Source organism: Gymnodraco acuticeps, unplaced genomic scaffold, assembly GCF_902827175.1.
Source record: "Gymnodraco acuticeps unplaced genomic scaffold, fGymAcu1.1, whole genome shotgun sequence".
NCBI lineage: Eukaryota > Metazoa > Chordata > Actinopteri > Perciformes > Bathydraconidae > Gymnodraco > Gymnodraco acuticeps.
The window spans coordinates 571352-589738 of NW_022990413.1; the positions used below are offsets into that span (position 1 = coordinate 571352).

The 18387-nt window shown below is 43.9% G+C and overlaps 1 protein-coding gene across 1 annotated transcript in view; it reads left to right on the top strand.

Moving 5' to 3' along the window:
* Nucleotides 1-284: 284 nt before the first annotated feature.
* cntnap2a (contactin associated protein 2a) overlaps nt 285-18387 on the top strand; it is a gene marked incomplete at its 3' end in the record, with an annotated part of 152886 nt that continues 134783 nt past the window's right edge. Inside the window, 1 exon segment of the mRNA XM_034224931.1 lies at nt 285-384. Within this exon segment, the coding sequence (XP_034080822.1) occupies nt 285-384 (100 nt within the window).

The following is an 18387-nucleotide window of genomic DNA, read 5'->3' on the forward strand; positions in this document are numbered from 1 at the left end:
GCAAAAGGAACAGCTTGATGCAGGTTCCTGTCACCCTCCCCACCCCTGCCCCACCCTCCACTTTAATGAGCCACATTTGCAAGGTGTGAGAAGAAAGGTACCTGGTCCGTCCACATCAACATGACAGCTATTAGGAGACACCAACAGCTGGTGGAAGGGTGAATTAGAGATGAGGAGGCGAGGGAGGGAATGACAGACTGAAGGAGAGTGGAGAGAAAAGAGGAAGTATAGCTGGAGAGATTAGAGGTGTGAGACAGGAAGAGAGATGAGGAGTACAGCTGGTGATGGTCACCATGTTCCTCAGGCGACACTCGTCCTCCATTAGATGCATCACCTTGCTGGAGTTTGAAGGACAGAAGAAGGGAGGAGGAAAACTAGGAGACAGTGAGTGGGAAAAGGCTGATCATGCTCAAGACGTGAACACGTAATGCAAATACAACAACGTGCTATCGTTGCAGCAGTCCTCTCATTAGCTCTGTCATTGAAAAAGTCTGCTCACGGCTGTTGCTATCATTACCAATTAGCAGAGAGTATAAAGAGAAGAAATAAGGGACAGAGAAAAGGAGAGATCGAATCAGGCTAGGAGAGAAAAACAGAGTTGCCAAGGAGAAGATATTGGACAATGAGGCAGTGCTTTAAAGAGAGGACGGCAGATGGCTTTGATTTAAATTAAAGATTACGAAACAATTAAAGAACATCAGAACAGGCCGAGAGCAAATAATTGAAGATACAATTCTGGTCGTGTCCTGGCATAGAATAGTCTTTTTTACTAATAAAAGCTGACCCTAACATCATGTGTACGCAGTATATACTGTATTATATGTACATTTACGAGGCATCCTGAGTTGTCACACCACAAATGTGTAAATAACTTCTCATAACGGAGGCGTGTGGCGCAGTGGTTAAAGCCTTGGTGTTGGGATCAGGGGTCACAGGTTCAAACCCCACTGCAGTCAGCATGTCGTTGTGTCCCTGAGACACTTCACCCCAAATTGCTCCTGTGGGGATTGTCCACAGTATTGAGTATGTAAGTCGCTTTGGATAAAAGCGTCTAACAAGTGACATGTCATCATAACGAGGACTGGCATATGACTAAATGCAGGAAGGTAAATATGACTTAATATCTTTTGAATTTGCTTCAATGCCACTCGTACTGTTTGTGTTCAAATGTTTTTGCATCCATCTAATTGAAGCACATCACCAGCAAGGTTATTTCTCCACTATATCGCAGTCTGTCGCAATACTTTAAAACCAACAAATGTGTCTCTGTGGTGACATTTCACTCTAAAAAGGGAGCTTTTTATGTGAGAGAAGCTCTGCACTCTGGTACACACACCTCTGACTTGTAAAGTTTTTACTACAGTAAAGAAGAACAAACAATCCCTCTGGTCTTGTATTGCCACTAAAGTCTTTATTTGTTGTTGAAACATCAAAATGTCACTTTTGATTGTTACTTAGAGCTGCTTCAACGATGGAAGCTGATTTCATATTGTCTGTATAGCTATCCATTCAATCCATCTTTAGGGTAACTGGAAAGGACAAAGTGTATTCTTCACACACATATGTAAATAGACCTTTTGACTTTGTTTATGTCACAGCCGCTTTTGCTGAGGGCATCAAAATCTAAAGGGGCCTGTCTACTTTTGAACCGCCTGCAGAGGACAAAGCGTTCATGTTGATCCAGAGAGAGACTGACCTTTGTAACAATGTGCACACTTCAAGCAGGAACTTCTGAGTGATAGCAACTTGGAGAAACTAAGCCTTGGTGAGAAAATACATTGTTCTTATTTCTTGAAGGTCCATCACCTTAATCACACCACCACCATTACAAACCACCAATAAGAAGAGATTCATGTGCATTTACAACATCCCTGTGACTATGACAATGACGTATGAGTGTAAGAAATAAGAAGTATGAATAATAACTAAGTTAAAATATTTATATATTGCCGTCACAGTTATTAGAGGGAACACGATTAAAAGGGTAAAAGGTTATTCCAGAAAAAGATGAGATCGCAGCCTCACTGGCAAAGTAGGGAGTGACTCTGCATTTATGACTGGAGAGGGAAGGTCACTTTCTTATTTGGGGAGACGAAAGAGAGAGGGACAAGGCCACAGGGATAACCTGAATATATGTCGGCATCCCCACTATGATGAACAATTCACTTCGCCATCTTACAGTTAGTTACATTGAGAACTTTGTCCTGACATTGAGCAGTTTTACTACATAATTAAAGGGATAATTAGATCAGCCTGCTAGTCTCTAAATAAACATTTTCTGGACGATCTATTGCCACGTCCCTTTCCCCCGGGCTTTACCCAGGAACTAATGGAGGGGGATCAGTAATGGCAGGCCCATAAAACGTCCCTATAACTGTAACTTTGTCACCACCAAAACAAGCTCTGGGGTCCAGAAGGCTCATTAAAAATAAAAGTTTACGGTCATTATTGAATGAAGCTTTAAATCATGGATTTCACTTCTTCAGTCTGCTGCGCCGTGGCTGGAAATAAGGACATGCTTCATAAATATTTAAACAGTCTACTGTGCGTATATTTAGTTTGCCAAAAAACATTTAACTTGGTTAATTAATATGTATATCTTTTTTTCAGTGTTAATGACTTGCATTTGCATTAGCATCTAAAGAGGCATGTGCTGCTTGTAAGTTGTGACATCTCAACTTCTATGTATGCATTTACATAGAAGTTGAACAGTTATAAGGCATGTGTTAAAGTTAAGATGTCTCCCTTCCAACCATGCGGAGAATCCAATCTGCATGTATAGTCGAGTACTTAAAGCCATTATAGCGTTGGCAGGCGAGAGCGTTCTTAACACTTTTACTACAGAGTTCAATGGGGCCAAGAGAATACTGTCGATCCTTTTCCCAGCAGGTATTCTAAGAGCACAGGTGTAACTAATAACATTAACGTTGGCTCCATTTCACACCAGTGTGCCACTATAGCACTGAGGCTGAAGAATAGCAGGGTGCTGGCATTATAAGGCAAGGCAAGTTTATTTATATAGCACTTTTCAACACAAGGCAATTCAAAGTGCTTTACAAAAAATGAAAGACATTAAGAAAAAGGCATTTAAAATCAGTCATTAAAAAGAAAAGCTAATAAAATAAACATTAAAAGAAAAAATACATGGATAAAAGTTTCAGTGCAGTCTAAGATATGAATAGTTCAATTAAAAGCAGCGACAAAAAGAAAGTCTTCAGCCTGGATTTAAAAGTAGTCAGAGTTGCAGCGGACCTGCAGGTTTCTGGGAGTTTGTTCCAGATATTTGGAGCATAATAACTGAACGCTGCTTCTCCATGTTTAGTTCTGACTCTGGGGACAGAAAGCTGACCAGTCCCTGAAGACCTGAGAGATCTGGATGGTTCATAATTTAGCAGGAGGTCAGAAATGTATTTTGGGCCTAAACCATTCAGTGCTTTATAAACCAGCAGCAGTATTTTGAAATCTATTCTTTGACACACAGGAAGCCAGTGTAAAGACTTCAGAACAGGAGTGATGTGATCCACTTTCTTAGTGTTAGTGAGGACTCGAGCAGCAGCGTTCTGAATCAGCTGCAGCTTTCTAATAGATTTTTTAGTGAGACCTGTGAAGACACCATTACAGTTCAAACCGGAGAGACGTGATGTAAGAATTACATATTTATTGTTTACACGTCATATGAATGAAATGATTGCCATGATAATACAACAGGAGAATGTAATGGTGTTTGGCGATTAGGCCCCGGTTTGCAGGATAATCATTCAGGAGGGAAAGCACCGCTCCGATGAAATCCCCGGGGTCTAGACACTGGTGGTGGTGATGAGTAGGTGAGACCGGTCTGAAGGAGGAAGGTTTAGCTTTGTCCTGAAGGAGACAGGAGGCGAGAGGGGTGGAGGCGGGTTGCGTGTGATCATCTGCAATGACAACTGACAGGGAGGAAGAGCAGGCATTTAAGGCATTTAGCATGTGCAGCGATTGGCTGCTGAGGGGTGACGCCCTCGTATTTAATGAGGGGGGAAGGGAGCCATAGAGTGACGTGTGAGTGACTCGAGTTAGGTCTTCCTTATTGAACTTGCGCTAAAGCTTTCATTTCAAACCGGAGAGACGTGATGTAAGAATTACATATTTATTGTTTACACGTCATATGAATGAAATGATTGCCATGATAATACAACAGGAGAATGTAATGGTGCTTGGCGATTAGGCCCCGGTTTGCAGGATAATCATTCAGGAGGGAAAGCACCGCTCCGATGAAATCCCCAAAACCAGTGAAGTATGAATACTGAGATGAACTGAGTTGCTTACCTTGTGGGGTGACTGGTGATCTGGGAAGGAGAGATAATAGATTAACACGTATATGAGCGACACTGTGCCGGAATCACTGCCGGAGCTTACTGGTCATGCTGAGACTCTGACTGCCGAAATCAGTGCCGGTCTTACCTGAAAACGACCTGCGGGTCGCATGCCTGGCCAGCAGGGCTTGACTACGCCGAGGAGCGAGCGGTTTCGTTTTGTAACGGTGGCCCAACGTCCACGACACCGAAGTGTACGGTAGCCTTCCGCTACGACACCGAAGTGTACGGTGGCCTTCCGCCACGCCTGACTTCGCAGGATATATATATATATATATATATATATATATATATATCTTTACTCTTCATTTCTTTTTCCTTTGTTTTGTAACTGGCACCGAAGTGTACGGTGGCCTTCCGCCACGCCTGACTTCGCAGGCTATATATGTATATATATTTATCTTTCTCTTTCCTTTGTTTTGCAACTGACACCGAAGTGTACGGTGGCCTTCCGCCACGCCTGACTTCGCAGGCTATATATATATTTTTTTTTTTCTTTATTTCCTTTGTTTTGTAACTGACACCGGAGTGTACGGTGGCCCGAGTCCACGCGGACTGCAGGAAATACATTTTACACCGATACGTTTGAGCAAGGCCTGGGAATGAAATACCTGTGTGCCGGAGATGAAGCCCGTTACATGTGGTTGCAGCGTGAGACGAGACATTATTCCCTGTGGGCGGGGCCCGCGGAATTAGGACAGGAATGCAGTTTTGAATATCGGGAACCTTAGTGAGACATGTATACTTGTGAATGTGTTTGAGCCACCACCAGTTATATGTATAACTACCATAGTTAGGGTCTGAGAGATCTTGGGAAGCCCGTACGGCGCTGATGTCCGGACGAATGAAGGTTGTGAAGGCGGAGGAGGACCACCGTCCTAGTTGTTGTAGGGATGAGGTAGAGATACCTTGATTAGCAGCAGAGGTGGCTGCACCTATCCTGAAGGAATGCCCCGGGTATGATATGGGTGATAGGCTGGATTTAGTGAGAATTTGATTGAGGTAGAAATTGACGGGGCCATGACCCTGCGAACCACTCTCCCTGGAAGAAACCCCCCAAAACCCATGGATGGGCGGCATCCGTGAAGACCTCATTGAGTCAAGAGGAACGCACGAGGCCATCGTAAAATAAAGTAATTCCGTTCCGGTGGGCGAGCAGGAGGGACCAGAACCGAAGGTCTGAGCGGCAGCCTTCGTCTAAGAAAACGCAGTCATGGAGGTTGTCGACCGCTGATGCTGCGTCCAGGAGGCGGGAGATGAACGAGCGCCCCTGGGGGATGACGTGCATGGCGAAGTTGAGGTGTACGAGAAGGGAGAGCGACTGTTGTTTTGTGATAACTTGTTGCTCGCAGTATGACTTGGTGATGTCCCGGATGCGCTGCGATTTGTCTGAGGGGAGAGACGCCTTCATGTCTATGGAGTCGAGGATGATGCCTAAGAACTCTAAGCGTGTGACGGGACCTAACGTTTTCTCTTTGGAGAGAGGGACACCTCACTCCTGAAGCAGTGTATAAGCTTGGCCAGTGAGATCCCTGAGCTGTCCTGTGGCGGGTTTATGGGGAGGAAGTCGTCCGGTAGGTGAAGGACGGAGGGGATTCTGACGATGTTCAGCAGGATCCAATAGAGCGCTTCCGAGAAGGAATTGAAGATGCAGGGGCTGCTTCTGCACCCGAAGGTCAGGCGACCGCGAAGATAGAGTTTGGACTCCCACTTAATACCGAACAAGTTCCACTGAGACGGATGAATGGGGATGATTTGAAGGCATCGGTAATGTCCGCTTTGGAGAGCCGAGCTCCGTGCCCTGTGAACTTGATCATCTTTATTGCATTATCCACTGAGGCATGGTGAAGGGAGAACTGATCTGGAGGGATGATGCTATTGACGCTGCAGAATGGGCCGGAGCAGGGAGCGGACAGATCGAAAATCAGCCTTTTATTTACGTGTGGCTATTCCGATGGGATTTGAACGGAACACTGAGAAGGGGGAGGAGCTAAAAGGACCGATTATATATCCTTTGAGAAGTTCTTTGTCGATGAGCTGGGAAACTATGTTGGGTTCTTTAGCGGCTGACTGTAAGTTTCTTGCTACGAAAGTCACTGTGGGAGATGGGAGGACCCCTACCCTGAAGCCTTGGGAGAGCCCTGACGGGAGATAGTCAACAAACACGGAATCTGTAGATAGCGCAGCTGCTAGCTGAGGGATGTTAATGGGAGTGGAGGGGTGATATTCCAGAATGTTTTTAGTTATTTATTTATTTGTTGATGTTTCTGGCGCAGAGCCACTGTGACGGCCCGTCCACACGGTGGCGTGCGTTACAGCTTCCAAACGCTTCTGCCCATTCACTTTGAATGGGGTGACGTTACTTTTAGTAGAACTGTATTTTGGGAAGCGACGTGGAGCGTTTGCTGGCGTTGCTCGCTTCAAAAAGTTGAGCAATGTTCAACTTTTGGCGCCTCGGCAGAAGCGTCAGCCAATGAAATCCCGTTTATGCAAATCTGCCGGTACAAGCGCTAGCCAATCAGACCGCGTGTATGTTGGGAGAGACTACGCAGGTAATTCCTCATATTCCAAAAATGTGAGGGAAAATTCATTATGGCGGTAGTGAATCACACGGTGCTGTATGATCAGTCTCTGTTCATCTACCGGGATACAAACCAGAGGAGCGAGGCATGGAGGGAGGAGGCAGAGACAGTGGGTGAAACTGGTAGGTTTTCGCCTGTTGGGGATTTTTTATTTTTTTTTCCAGTTTACTTAGTTTTAACATTGCTATTGCTTTGTGTGTCGGGGGCAAGAGATTCATGTGATTGGTTGTTGCTGCTGTGCGGACCAGTAGCGTAGCAGAAATTTACTTTAGGGTGGGCCTGTAAAAATATAGGGTGGGCCAGATTTTCTTCTGCGCATCGGAAACTAACCACGATCCCGCCGGTACCGGTGGCAGATTACTTTTAGAATACTTCCTTTCTTCTCTTTTTCTTCCTCCCTCCTCTTCTTTTTATCTTTTCTTTTCTTTCTATCTTTTCCTTCTTTCTCTTTAGAATACTTTCTTTTCCATAACAGATGGGTATGTTTTGGTGAACGGGAGACACGTATTTTACTGTTTTAATGGCTTATGAAGAGCACGAACACAACATTTTAGTGTCATTCTTGACAGCTCTCTCATCTGCACCACACATAAAAAGAAAAACTCACCCAGACTGCATTCTTTGTACTGTCTTAAAACCTTTCCTTGGAAAAGTTTATGCATTGTAAGGTGTCCTTGGGTGCTTTGAAAGGCGCCCCTAAATAGAATACATTATCATTATTATTTATTATCTGAAACGATGTAATCACTTTTAAAACTTTTCCCAGTTACTTGCCTTTCGGCAGCAGCAGGCCATTCAGTTAGATTTGATCCCGTTATGAATGTCATCATTTCGACAATAAATAAATGCTACATAAACGTTATCTTCCACGTTTTATCTAAACATCTCCGTTTCTACCTTCCAATATGTTTTTGAAAGAGAACTCTCTCTCTCTCTCTCTCATCTGCGTGCGGGGCGGGGCCTCACGGACACGCTGCATCTCTCGCTCGCAGATACGCTGCAGCGCTGTGCACACGGTTCTGCCGGTAATGAATATTACATTGTGAGGAAACTTTCCACCAATAATTCCAATAAGTATTCACTTCAGGTTTACGAAAGTAACTGCACTCAGTTTACTCGTTTTTCAAATGTAACGCCAGCTGAATATACTGATTTTTTTTTTCTTTCTTTTTCTTCCGATTACGTAACACCGTTACATGTATTCCGTTACAACCCAACCCTGTGTAAGGGTCGAGTGCAAACGTTTTCGTTAAAACTAGTACCTGAGTGCAACGGAAGTTGAAGCTCCTGTGGCGTAGTCTTCCAGAGCCTGGAGGCGAGCATCGATAGCTATCATGGAGCTAGCCAGGGATTGCAGGGAGCCGGCCGCGCTACTCTCCATAGGGGTGTGTGACGCTCCCGGACTGGCGAGCCTGAGAAGGGGTGGATTTTTTGGAGGGGGACGGGATCCTGGAGGGCTCGACTTCCTGCCCTTTTTTTACCTCCGCGGCTGCGGCCTCGTCCTGCTCTCTGGGAAGCTGGCTGGAGCTGCTGCCCCGGACTGGGGAGCTACGCTGGAGACCTGGTCCGAGAGCTATCGCCGCTGAGAGAGAGTGAGGCCTGGGGCTGTGGGAAAGCCCTGCTGCAGGAGCCGAGCGATGAGGAAGTCTTCCTCTGTTGATAAGCCGCTGTGGGGAGCCGAACCGGGATCGGAGACTTCCAGAGAAGGTTCGTGTTCCGAATTGTCCGAGTTGGACATCTTGAGCTAGTTGTTTCTTACGGTTTTTCTCACGAGAAGCAGTATTGTATTGCAACTACCATTGCGTGTGATCATCTGCAATGACAACTGACAGGGAGGAAGAGCAGGCATTTAAGGCATTTAGCATGTGCAGCGATTGGCTGCTGAGGGGTGACGCCCTCGTATTTAATGAGGGGGGAAGGGAGCCATAGAGTGACGTGTGAGTGACTCGAGTTAGGTCTTCCTTATTGAACTTGCGCTAAAGCTTTCATTAGTCGAGTCTACTGAAGATAAAAGCATGGACAAGTTTTTCCAAATCCTGCTGTGACATTAGTCTTTTAATCCTAGATATATTCTTTAGGTGATAGTAGGCTGATTTAGTAACTGTTTTAATGTGACTGTTGAAACTCAGGTCAGAGTCCATGACTACACCTAGATTTCTGGCTTTATCTGTTGTTTTGAACATCGCAGACTGAAGCTCAGCGCTAACTTTTATACGTTCTGACTTGGCTCCAAAAACCATTACCTCAGTTTTATCTTTGTTTAATTGGAGAAAGTTCTGACACATCCAGTCATTGATTTGTTCAATGCACTTAGTGTTTGAATTGGAGCATAGTCTCCTGGTGAAATTGTTACGTACATTTGCGTGTCATCTGCATAGCTATGGTAACTTATTTTGTTGTTTTTCATTATAACACCTCAACGCATCCATCGGTAATCTCATTAAGATGCTCTTTCTTCATAGACATGCCAACATTACTGATGTAAAACAGATTCTTATGAAGCAGGGAAAATGATCGTTTTACAGATATTAAGGCTATTGCATATTCATTTAAGTCAATAGTTATGTTTTGCGCTCCAAGCTTCAGGTTGACCTCAGAATTGGCTCTCGTTGACCTGTAGATTGCAGTGTACTGTAGCTCTAATTCAAGCTCAGGAAATACAGTTTGTTCAAGACATGTGTGAAGGCTTGTATTTCTTTGCACTTATATATTTTTGATCCGCTACTGGAGCAATGTAATGTTAAAAAACGATTTCAGATATAAACTATATGAACCATACAACAACTCTAGCAATGACTCTACAACTATAGAAAGCTTATTTGAAAGGAAACAACAGACCATCTTCATCTCTGTGAGCCAAGCTAAAACAGTCTCCATATAAGTGATGTATCTCTCCGGCTCCAGAGTTAACTTTAATTGGTCAGACACCTGAGCCTCAAAATGTACGTTTGAAAGAGAAATAACACAGCAACGACACAATCAGTGCTGCAGCCATCCCGAGCTTTAAGTGCTCACTTTACCACGCCACCCTCTGTGAAGAAATGCTGCCTGAGACTGAATCTAGAGAACAGAATAAAACACAACATCAGCCGGCTGGAAACAAATGATGAGTGAAGTGCTCTGTGCCATTCACATCACAGCCGGTTAAAAAAGCAGCGTTATCACAATGCACCAAAAATATTTCTGTCATTGTTCTTAAAAACAAATAGAGTGGAGGACATGGAAAATGAAAATGAATCACCAGCTAGAGAGATGACAGCGCACATTATGAATGATTATAACTATGAATGGACTTAGCCACTTAAAGGTCCCCTATTATACTGTTTTTCATCAATATATCACAGGTCTCAGATATATACAAAACATGTCTCTGATTGGCTGAAACACCAATCAGATCATTGCAGCATTACCCATAATCCCCTCTGTTTCAGCCCTGTTTCCAAAGTGCTGATTCTCTGTCTGTTACTTTAGATGAAAATAAGGAGCCCCTCCCCACGCCCCTCTGAGAGAGATTTGGTTACAAAGAACTCAATGGTGCTCTAGGAGGAGATTCAGGTGATAAGGGGGGGGGGGGGGGGGGGGGTTACCTTGGTTGCTGATTGGCTAATGGTTACCCAAGACAAAACATCGTGATGACATCATAAAGTGGCCAAACTCTGATCAGATTATTTTTTTATATAAATGGATCAGGACAAAAAGAGAGAGAATCTTTTTTCCTGAAACTTTCAGAGTCTCTTTACACAGAGGGGACACATGTTAATGTAGAAGAGACATGGAGAAGAGGGGACACATGTTGATGTAGAAGAGACATGGAGAAGAGGGGACACATGTTGATGTAGAAGAGACATGAAGAAGAGGGGACATATGTTGATGTAGAAGAGACATGAAGAAGAGGGGACATATGTTGATGTAGAAGAGACATGAAGAAGAGGGGACATATGTTGATGTAGAAGAGACATGAAGAAGAGGGGACATATGTTGATGTAGAAGAGACATGAAGAAGAGGGGACATATGTTGATGTAGAAGAGACATGAAGAAGAGGGGACATATGTTGATGTAGAAGAGACATGAAGAAGAGGGGACACATGTTGATGTAGAAGAGACATGAAGAAGAGGGGACACATGTTGATGTAGAAGAGACATGAAGAAGAGGGGACACATGTTGATGTAGAAGAGACATGAAGAAGAGGGGACACATGTTGATGTAGAAGAGACATGAAGAAGAGGGGACATATGTTGATGTAGAAGAGACATGAAGAAGAGGGGACATATGTTGATGTAGAAGAGACATGAAGAAGAGGGGACACATGTTGATGTAGAAGAGACATGAAGAAGAGGGGACACATGTTGATGTAGAAGAGACATGAAGAAGAGGGGACACATGTTGATGTAGAAGAGACATGAAGAAGAGGGGACACATGCTGATGTAGAAGAGACATGGAGAAGAGGGGACACATGTTGATGTAGAAGAGACATGAAGAAGAGAGGACACATGTTGATGTAGAAGAGACATGAAGAAGAGGGGACACATGCTGATGTAGAAGAGACATGAAGAAGAGGGGACACATGTTGATGTAGAAGAGACATGAAGAAGAGGGGATACATGTTGATGTAGAAGAGACATGAAGAAGAGGGGACACATGCTGATGTAGAAGAGACATGAAGAAGAGGGGACACATGTTGATGTAGAAGAGACATGAAGAAGAGGGGACACATGTTGATGTAGAAGAGACATGAAGAAGAGGGGACACATGTTGATGTAGAAGAGACATGGAGAAGAGGGGACACATGTTGATGTAGAAGAGACATGAAGAAGAGGGGACACATGTTGATGTAGAAGAGACATGATGAAGAGGGGACACATGTTGATGTAGAAGAGACATGATGAAGAGGGGACACATGTTGATGTAGAAGAGACATGGAGAAGAGGGGACACATGTTGATGTAGAAGAGACATGGAGAAGAGGGGACACATGTTGATGTGGAAGAGACATGATGAAGAGGGGACACATGTTGATGTAGAAGAGACATGAAGAAGAGGGGACACATGTTGATGTAGAAGAGACATGAAGAAGAGGGGACACATGTTGATGTAGAAGAGACATGGAGAAGAGGGGACACATGTTGATGTAGAAGAGACATGGAGAAGAGGGGACACATGTTGATGTGGAAGAGACATGGAGAAGAGGGGACACATGTTGATGTAGAAGAGACATGGAGAAGAGGGGACACATGTTGATGTAGAAGAGACATGATGAAGAGGGGACACATGTTGATGTAGAAGAGACATGATGAAGAGGGGACACATGTTGATGTAGAAGAGACATGGAGAAGAGGGGACACATGTTGATGTAGAAGAGACATGGAGAAGAGGGGACACATGTTGATGTGGAAGAGACATGATGAAGAGGGGACACATGTTGATGTAGAAGAGACATGAAGAAGAGGGGACACATGTTGATGTAGAAGAGACATGAAGAAGAGGGGACACATGTTGATGTAGAAGAGACATGAAGAAGAGGGGACACATGTTGATGTAGGAGAGACATGAAGAAGAGGGGACACATGTTGATGTAGAAGAGACATGAAGAAGAGGGGACACATGTTGATGTAGAAGAGACATGAAGAAGAGGGGACACATGTTGATGTAGAAGAGACATGAAGAAGAGGGGACACATGTTGATGTGGAAGAGACATGATGAAGAGGGGACACATGTTGATGTAGAAGAGACATGATGAAGAGGGGACACATGTTGATGTGGAAGAGACATGATGAAGAGGGGACACATGTTGATGTAGAAGAGACATGAAGAAGAGGGGACACATGTTGATGTAGGAGAGACATGAAGAAGAGGGGACACATGTTGATGTGGAAGAGACATGATGAAGAGGGGACACATGTTGATGTAGAAGAGACATGAAGAAGAGGGGACACATGTTGATGTAGAAGAGACATGAAGAAGAGGGGACACATGTTGATGTAGAAGAGACATGAAGAAGAGGGGACACATGTTGATGTAGGAGAGACATGAAGAAGAGGGGACACATGTTGATGTAGAAGAGACATGAAGAAGAGGGGACACATGTTGATGTAGGAGAGACATGAAGAAGAGGGGACACATGTTGATGTAGAAGAGACATGAAGAAGAGGGGACACATGTTGATGTAGAAGAGACATGAAGAAGAGGGGACACATGTTGATGTAGAAGAGACATGAAGAAGAGGGGACACATGTTGATCTAGGAGAGACATGAAGAAGAGGGGACACATGTTGATGTAGAAGAGACATGAAGAAGAGGGGACACATGTTGATGTAGGAGAGACATGAAGAAGAGGGGACACATGTTGATGTAGAAGAGACATGAAGAAGAGGGGACACATGTTGATGTTGGAGAGACATGAAGAAGAGGGGACACATGTTGATGTAGAAGAGACATGAAGAAGAGGGGACACATGTTGATGTAGAAGAGACATGAAGAAGTGGATTGTGCATAATAGGGGACCTTTAAACAGTCATTGTGTCTGCAGTCAGAGAGAATGCAATCACCTCTTATTTGACTATAGCGACTTCACATTTAGTTCAGATGGATATGTTGTGTTTCTGGGTACAGTAGGTAGAGAGGAACAACATCGGGAAGCAGTGATGTCACAACATGAGCCGTTGAGCATGTGATAAAGACTGGAGCTTTGGGGGTGACGACAGGCAGCGGACGAGGTTGCAGGGATGTGACAGAAAAGAAGAGAGGTGATAGACACAGGGAGAGGAAGGTGCGAAATGAGAGATGGAGCATGTGAGAGAATATGAAGGCAGCTAAGACAGATGTGGGGGGGAACAGAAAATGAAGCGAGGGCGAGCTCGTGTGTGGTGAGAGATGGAGAGAGGTTCTGTTATAGCCTTTATGAAGACCTCAGGGACACAAAGGATAAAGAGAGTTTTATTTGTCAGAGAAATGCTTTTAGGAAGTAAATACAAGTGTGGCTTTAATGGACTACCTGTATGCTTCAAGGTAAACCAAAAAGCGCCCCTTTATTTTGGCTTTTTGCATACTCATACCCAGTGGGTGAGATTGAAATGATCTATCTATCTTTTGTTTTCTGTTTCAGTTTATTTTGAAAGCAGAGGTCAGCTCGAGGGAACGAAATGCATTTGTTTCAGATGAAAAAAGGTAATTTGTTCTGAACAAATGTTGCTGTCACTCTCTTGCAGCGGTATTGTTTCGTGATCGCGTTGATTATACACAGCATTTATGTCATCAGCGAATCAACAATGAAATAAAAAACCAGGCTGTATTACTAATAATAAGAAAACATTCTTATCAGTGTGATCCGGAAGAATAAACAAGATGCCATCATCAAAAAGTGCAATACAAGTCCAGTCTTTTCCATTTGTTCATGTGTTTTCATTCATGTTTTTGTGCTCTGGCTGGCACTGATTTCATATTGGAACAGATCCATTTAAACCTTGTGGTCTGATGCCAGGCATGCTATTTTAATAGTATCTTGGTGTGGTCAACACAAACATGACAGCTTTCATTATAAACCATATTTAATTTCAGTAAATAATAGTCTTTTGCTGTGTGAGCCATATTCTCTGCTTTTGCTTTTGTTCATGTTCTGAGTATGGATCAGAATATTCACAACATATTTTCTTCGAAAGGAGACATCCTGTATTGGGCTTTGTTGCATTTGAAAGAACGGCACTGCATTCACACATAGCTGATTATGTCTAAAATACAAACGCACTGTGACTCAGAACACCAATAAGCAAATGATCTCACAGAACAGATCACAATGGTATTTTCATTATTGCAGTAATATGTTTTCTTTTTGATCCCAGGATGCAAATTCCTGGTTGATGATGACCTACTTTCTGTCTGATTTATGAGAGCATTTAGTCATGACATAAGGTCTGTTCCTCTATCCTCTGTAACCCCATGCAATCTCTCATTCAGCATCTCTGTTCATCAGTCATACTGAAACAATTACGCATGGTCTTTGGGTTTATTTTCTTATTCAAAGACATTTTCTTCACTAGCATAACAACAATGTCTTTGAATGCAGAAAAAGTAGAGCTCCCATGGAAAACAACAACAACAACAACAACAACAACGCTTCCTCCTAAAGTCTAGCTTTCTAGTTCTAATCTTCTACACGTTCCGGTCCTGTCTGACCTGCTGTTAGTACGGACATGTCTGACTCACCTATTCTGTGGAGCCGTGATATTTAGTGTTTCCTGGAACAGAGTGTGTGTATAATGCAAAATGTCAACTTTGGTGTGTGTGTGTGTAAGTTCTACCTTGTTTGGCCCCCCTACAGCTCATTCGGTGGAGCTTGTGTACTAGAGCTATCTTCCTGTGCAGGGGACCAGAATTCGAGTTGAGATGCGGGCTCAGGTCTGAAACCTGTCCTAGGACTATTGTCTCCCACTTTCAGCACTATCACTTAAATAAAGGCACTGGTCACCTCCCTTGTTGAGAAAGGTGTATATAATAACATCAAAGTCATGACACTCGAATCTCCGATCTCTTTAATTTGAGAAGGGCATTTAGAGTGTCTGTAATCATAACGAGTGTCTGTATCCTCTTGAGGAGAGGAAGAGGAAGTGCGTCCCCCTTCTGTGCCTCAGCTCATAGTTTTCCATTGTTATCAGCTCTGTCATCTCTTCTGTCCCATGCTGCTGCAGCTTCTGCTCTCACTGTGGTTTGCAGTGCCAAGCCATCGCGGTGATAGATCACTGTTATTACCACATGCTATCCATTACTGAGGAACAGCGGGGGGGCCGGGAACACACACACACACACACACACACACACACACACACACACACACACACACACACACACACACACACACACACACACACACACACAATGGAAGATAGTACTCAAACTCACACATGGATGTACACATGGCTTACTTCCCCTCTGTTGGTACATGTATATGCGGTGAATGTTTAGACACACTTTCACATATCAGCCACTTTGAAACTTCAGAAAAAGTCCAGAGTTTGAGGAGTACGCTGGAGTTGTTATTGGAGTGGGATGACTCGACCGCAGGCTCTTAAAGTACTTTCCATACAGACAAAATAAATGAGGCGGAAAGGCAACCCAAAAAAGAGAGCTCGGCGAGAAAGACAGAAGCCTGTGGACATAATGACGGAGAGAGTCAAAGTCGAGCTGTAAGCCTTCTGATCCAGAGTGTCAGGTTATTGTTTGCAGCCGTATTTCCCTTCTTCCTGCGTTCATCTGCATGCATGGGCAGGACGTTCTAACTTTTCAGCACTTCTTACCTTTTAAGTCTGCATGACTCACTTAAGGAACATTCAACTGACAAAGGAAATGTAACCTTTGCTTTCCCCGCATATGAGTGGAATTAAAAGCACCTCTTTCTAAGGGCAATGCTATTACAATAATGCACAGCTAAGCCAAATGGAGGTGGGGGAGAAATGCTAAAACAATACATCACCTGAAGCAAGAGGTGAATATTTTGAGGGGATGTACGTGTAGGAAGAGTCGGATTAAACGTGAAGTAATTGATTGTGATCACAGCTTAATTTTTCAGAATGTATCTGAATGTGTATATATGTATAAGTACGTCTGAGTACAATCAAAGGTGTGTTTAGGTGGAAGAAACTATTCATGACACTAAATCCATAACAATACTAAAGGAGGAATACAACAGGAATTGTAATTGATTGCGGATGTTAATGTTTCTAAAGATTAAAGGAGGAAATTGACACTGCAATGCTGAAACATGAGTATAGACAAAGACAAGGTTATTTATTGCAAACATGGATATATGTCTGCATGACAAGCAAAAACAAACCTTTTACCTTTACTTATACCTTGAAAGAACCACCCAGTAGGCAAGATATACAAAGTTAAAGAGTAGAAAAGAGAAACCTCACAATTTCCGATGCAAAAGAAACCAGGCAGATGGAGTACTAGACGGAGGATTTAGGCTCAGCATGAAAGGGACAAAAGTAAAATATGAGAAGCTAAGTGTGTCTCTTTTCAAAGTTGCTCCCGAACATGCCCGGGGGCTTGGCTTTAGTGACGAGGATTGTGCTAAATCAGTTATGGCGCCGGGGGAGAGTGGCAGACATTGTGACAAAATAAACACAACTGAATGTACCGTCTGCATCCCACAATGTGTTTGCACAATAGCTGTCCTCATCCAACTTCTTGTATTAACAGCCCATACATAAAAATACAAAATATGACATGAGTCACCTGTTCTGCTGGAACACAATAGGGAGGAGGAGAGAGTTTTTTCTGTCAATAACGAGTGGCAGATGGAAAGGAAGGCAGAGGGTGTAGAGTCGGCATGTGAAATAAATAAACATATAGAGGTGTGTGTGTATGTGTGTGTGTGTGTGTGGCCTAGCATTACTATACTTGTGGGGACCTAAATCTGTTTACACAGTCACGTGTGGGGACTCGCCTCCCTTATGGGGACAAATTGGAGGTCCCCATGAGGGGAGTCATTAATTGTAGGGTGAAGACTTGGTTAGGATAAGGTTAAGGGTTAGGGTTAGGCATGTGTTGGTTATGGTTAAGGTTAGGATAAGTCTCCAGGAAATGCATGTAAGTCAATGTAATGTCCCCTGAAGTGATGTATACATGGTATGTGTGTGTGTGTGTGTGTGGGTGTGTGTGTGTGTGTGTGTGTGTGTGTGTGTGTGTGTGTGTGTGTGTGTGTGTGTGTGTGTGTGTGTGGTGTGTGTGTGTGTGTGTGTGTGTGTGTGTGTGTGTGTGTGTGTGTGTGTGTGTGTGTGTGTGTGTGTGTGTGTGTGTGTGTGTGTGTGTGTGTGTGTGTGTGTGTGTGTGTGTGTGCTGCTGCCGACTATCGCCCACGGGTTAGGTTTCTCCGAACAACATTTCATGTTAACTGTCGAGCCAAAGGATAGAGAGGCAGTCATGGGGAGAAATTGTTTGGTGGTAGTTTTATTAAAGCACCCTCATTGGTTTGGGGCACATTTGAAATAGGCTGATTATTCCCATTATGCCTTTCTTCACTGAAGTGATTTAGAAGAAAGAGCTAGTGATTTAGAAAAGTTTTGCAAGGAACATTTGAGCCAAGATATTCATTGATTTGTTACAAAAGCATTTGATGATTTCCAGCTAAGTATCGAGGCAATGGTTTGCCCGTTTGTAGGTATGGCACTCACTTCAGTTCGGTCAGTTCGGGTCGCGGGGGGTAGCAGTTCCAGCAGAGAGCCCCAAACGTTCCTTTCCCCTCATCAACCAGCTCTGACTGGGGGATCCCAAGGCGCTCCCAGGCCAGCGAAGAGATATAATCCCTCCACCTGGTCCTAGGTCTACCCCTTGGTCTCCTCCCAGCTGGACGTGCCTGGAACACCTCCCTATAGGGAGGCGCCCAGGTGGCATCCTAACTAGGTGCCCGAACCACCTCAACTGGCTCCTTTCGACGCGAAGGAGGAGCGGCTCAACTC